Here is a 1335-nt window from a genome sequence, read left to right as displayed (position 1 = left end):
ATGGTGTTCATCTACGAGTACCCTGTGCTGCACCCTTTGCAGTGGGTTCACTTTGTCATCACGCTGCTGACCTACTTCTGGACCATCCTCTGCTTCATCGGCATCTATGGAGTCCTCGTCTCCACGCTCCGTCGCGCCCCCGTTGAGATCAGCGAGTATCTCGGCAACCTCCGGCAGCAATTATGTGAGGAGCGTTGGGCATTGAGGCAGCAGACGCGCGAGCTCCGGGCCAAGATCGCCTCGGCGAGGGCAAAGGGCGAGCGATACCGAGTCGGAGCAGACATCGTCAACCACCATCACCACTACAACCGGCACGACAGGAGGAGGAGAAGGAGCCGGAGGGGCGAGGGCGGCTACTGCAGCGACGAGGCTGACTGCTCCCCGTGCGGCTTGGATGATTGCTGTCCCGGGGAAGGGTCGTTGGAGCTGATGAGGCTCACGCTCTCGGAGCACACGCTGACGCTGCACCACTCCATCCTCAGGGACCTCTGGCGGCAGTTCAAGGACCTCGAGCGGCCGTTCCTCGTCGCCCCTGACGTGGTGGCCAAAGCCGTCAGGGACGATGATAGGTGGAGTGAGGATGACTTTGTGGAAGTCAAGATCAGGGCCGACATCGAGGCGCACGGAGAGGCGGGGAGCTTCTCGGGATGGACAGCGACTTATAGCTGCACCTTTATGCAGCGGATTACTTGGTACCGGACCAAAGACAACGTTCGGCTGCTAAGCGACAAACTACAACGGCTCATGCTGCAGCGGATGGCCAGAGAGGTCAGCCACATCCGGATGATGGTCAAAGGCCTCGTCCGCCACGACGCCGTAGAGGCCGGGTGCCCCAAGAAGCCCTGCGGCTGCGCCGGAGGCTGTACCCATCAGGTGCAGCTCAATGTGGAGCAAGTGCACTGCCCCAAACCCGCAAGCGAGGAGACCTGCAGTTCGAGCAGCAGCAGCGCTAACACGCGAGTGGAGACGAAAAAGGTCGAGGTGAAGAAGGTTGAAGTGAAAAAGGTCGAGGAGCGGAGGGACAAGAGCGTCGTGTCGGTGTGGAGGTTTCGCGAGGACGACCAGGTTCGCCAGACCTTGCAACGTCGCGTCTCGGAGCGCGCGACTCGTCCGCCCGATGCGAGGATCGGGCGGCAACGGAGACGGACTTCCTATGTAGTGCAGCGTTCATCCAGCGAGGGGGGCTTGAAGACGGTTCACGTTGACCGTGCAAAAGGCCGTGGGCAGAGTGCCAGTGTGAAAGAGTGCAAGAGTGCAAGAGTGCGCGAGCCGACACGCCAGGCCAAGGAGAGCATGGGCAACATGGCCGAAACGCCCGGCGGGATCCAGGGATAA

At 61.3% G+C, this 1335-nt stretch overlaps 1 protein-coding gene across 1 annotated transcript; it reads left to right on the top strand.

Annotated features, from left to right (window-relative positions):
* On the top strand, positions 1 to 1335 carry MGG_18136 (uncharacterized protein; the record flags this gene model as incomplete). The annotated part of the gene is made up of 1 exon (XM_016990597.1): positions 1 to 1335. The coding sequence occupies one exon, from the start codon at positions 1 to 3 to the stop codon at positions 1333 to 1335; it is 1335 nt and encodes a 444-aa protein (XP_016846077.1).

Source organism: Pyricularia oryzae (genome assembly GCF_000002495.2).
Source record: "Pyricularia oryzae 70-15 unplaced genomic scaffold supercont8.8_31, whole genome shotgun sequence".
Classification (NCBI taxonomy): domain Eukaryota; kingdom Fungi; phylum Ascomycota; class Sordariomycetes; order Magnaporthales; family Pyriculariaceae; genus Pyricularia; species Pyricularia oryzae.
Note: the sequence above shows the minus strand (reverse complement) of the source record. Positions and strands in the feature narration are given on the sequence as shown.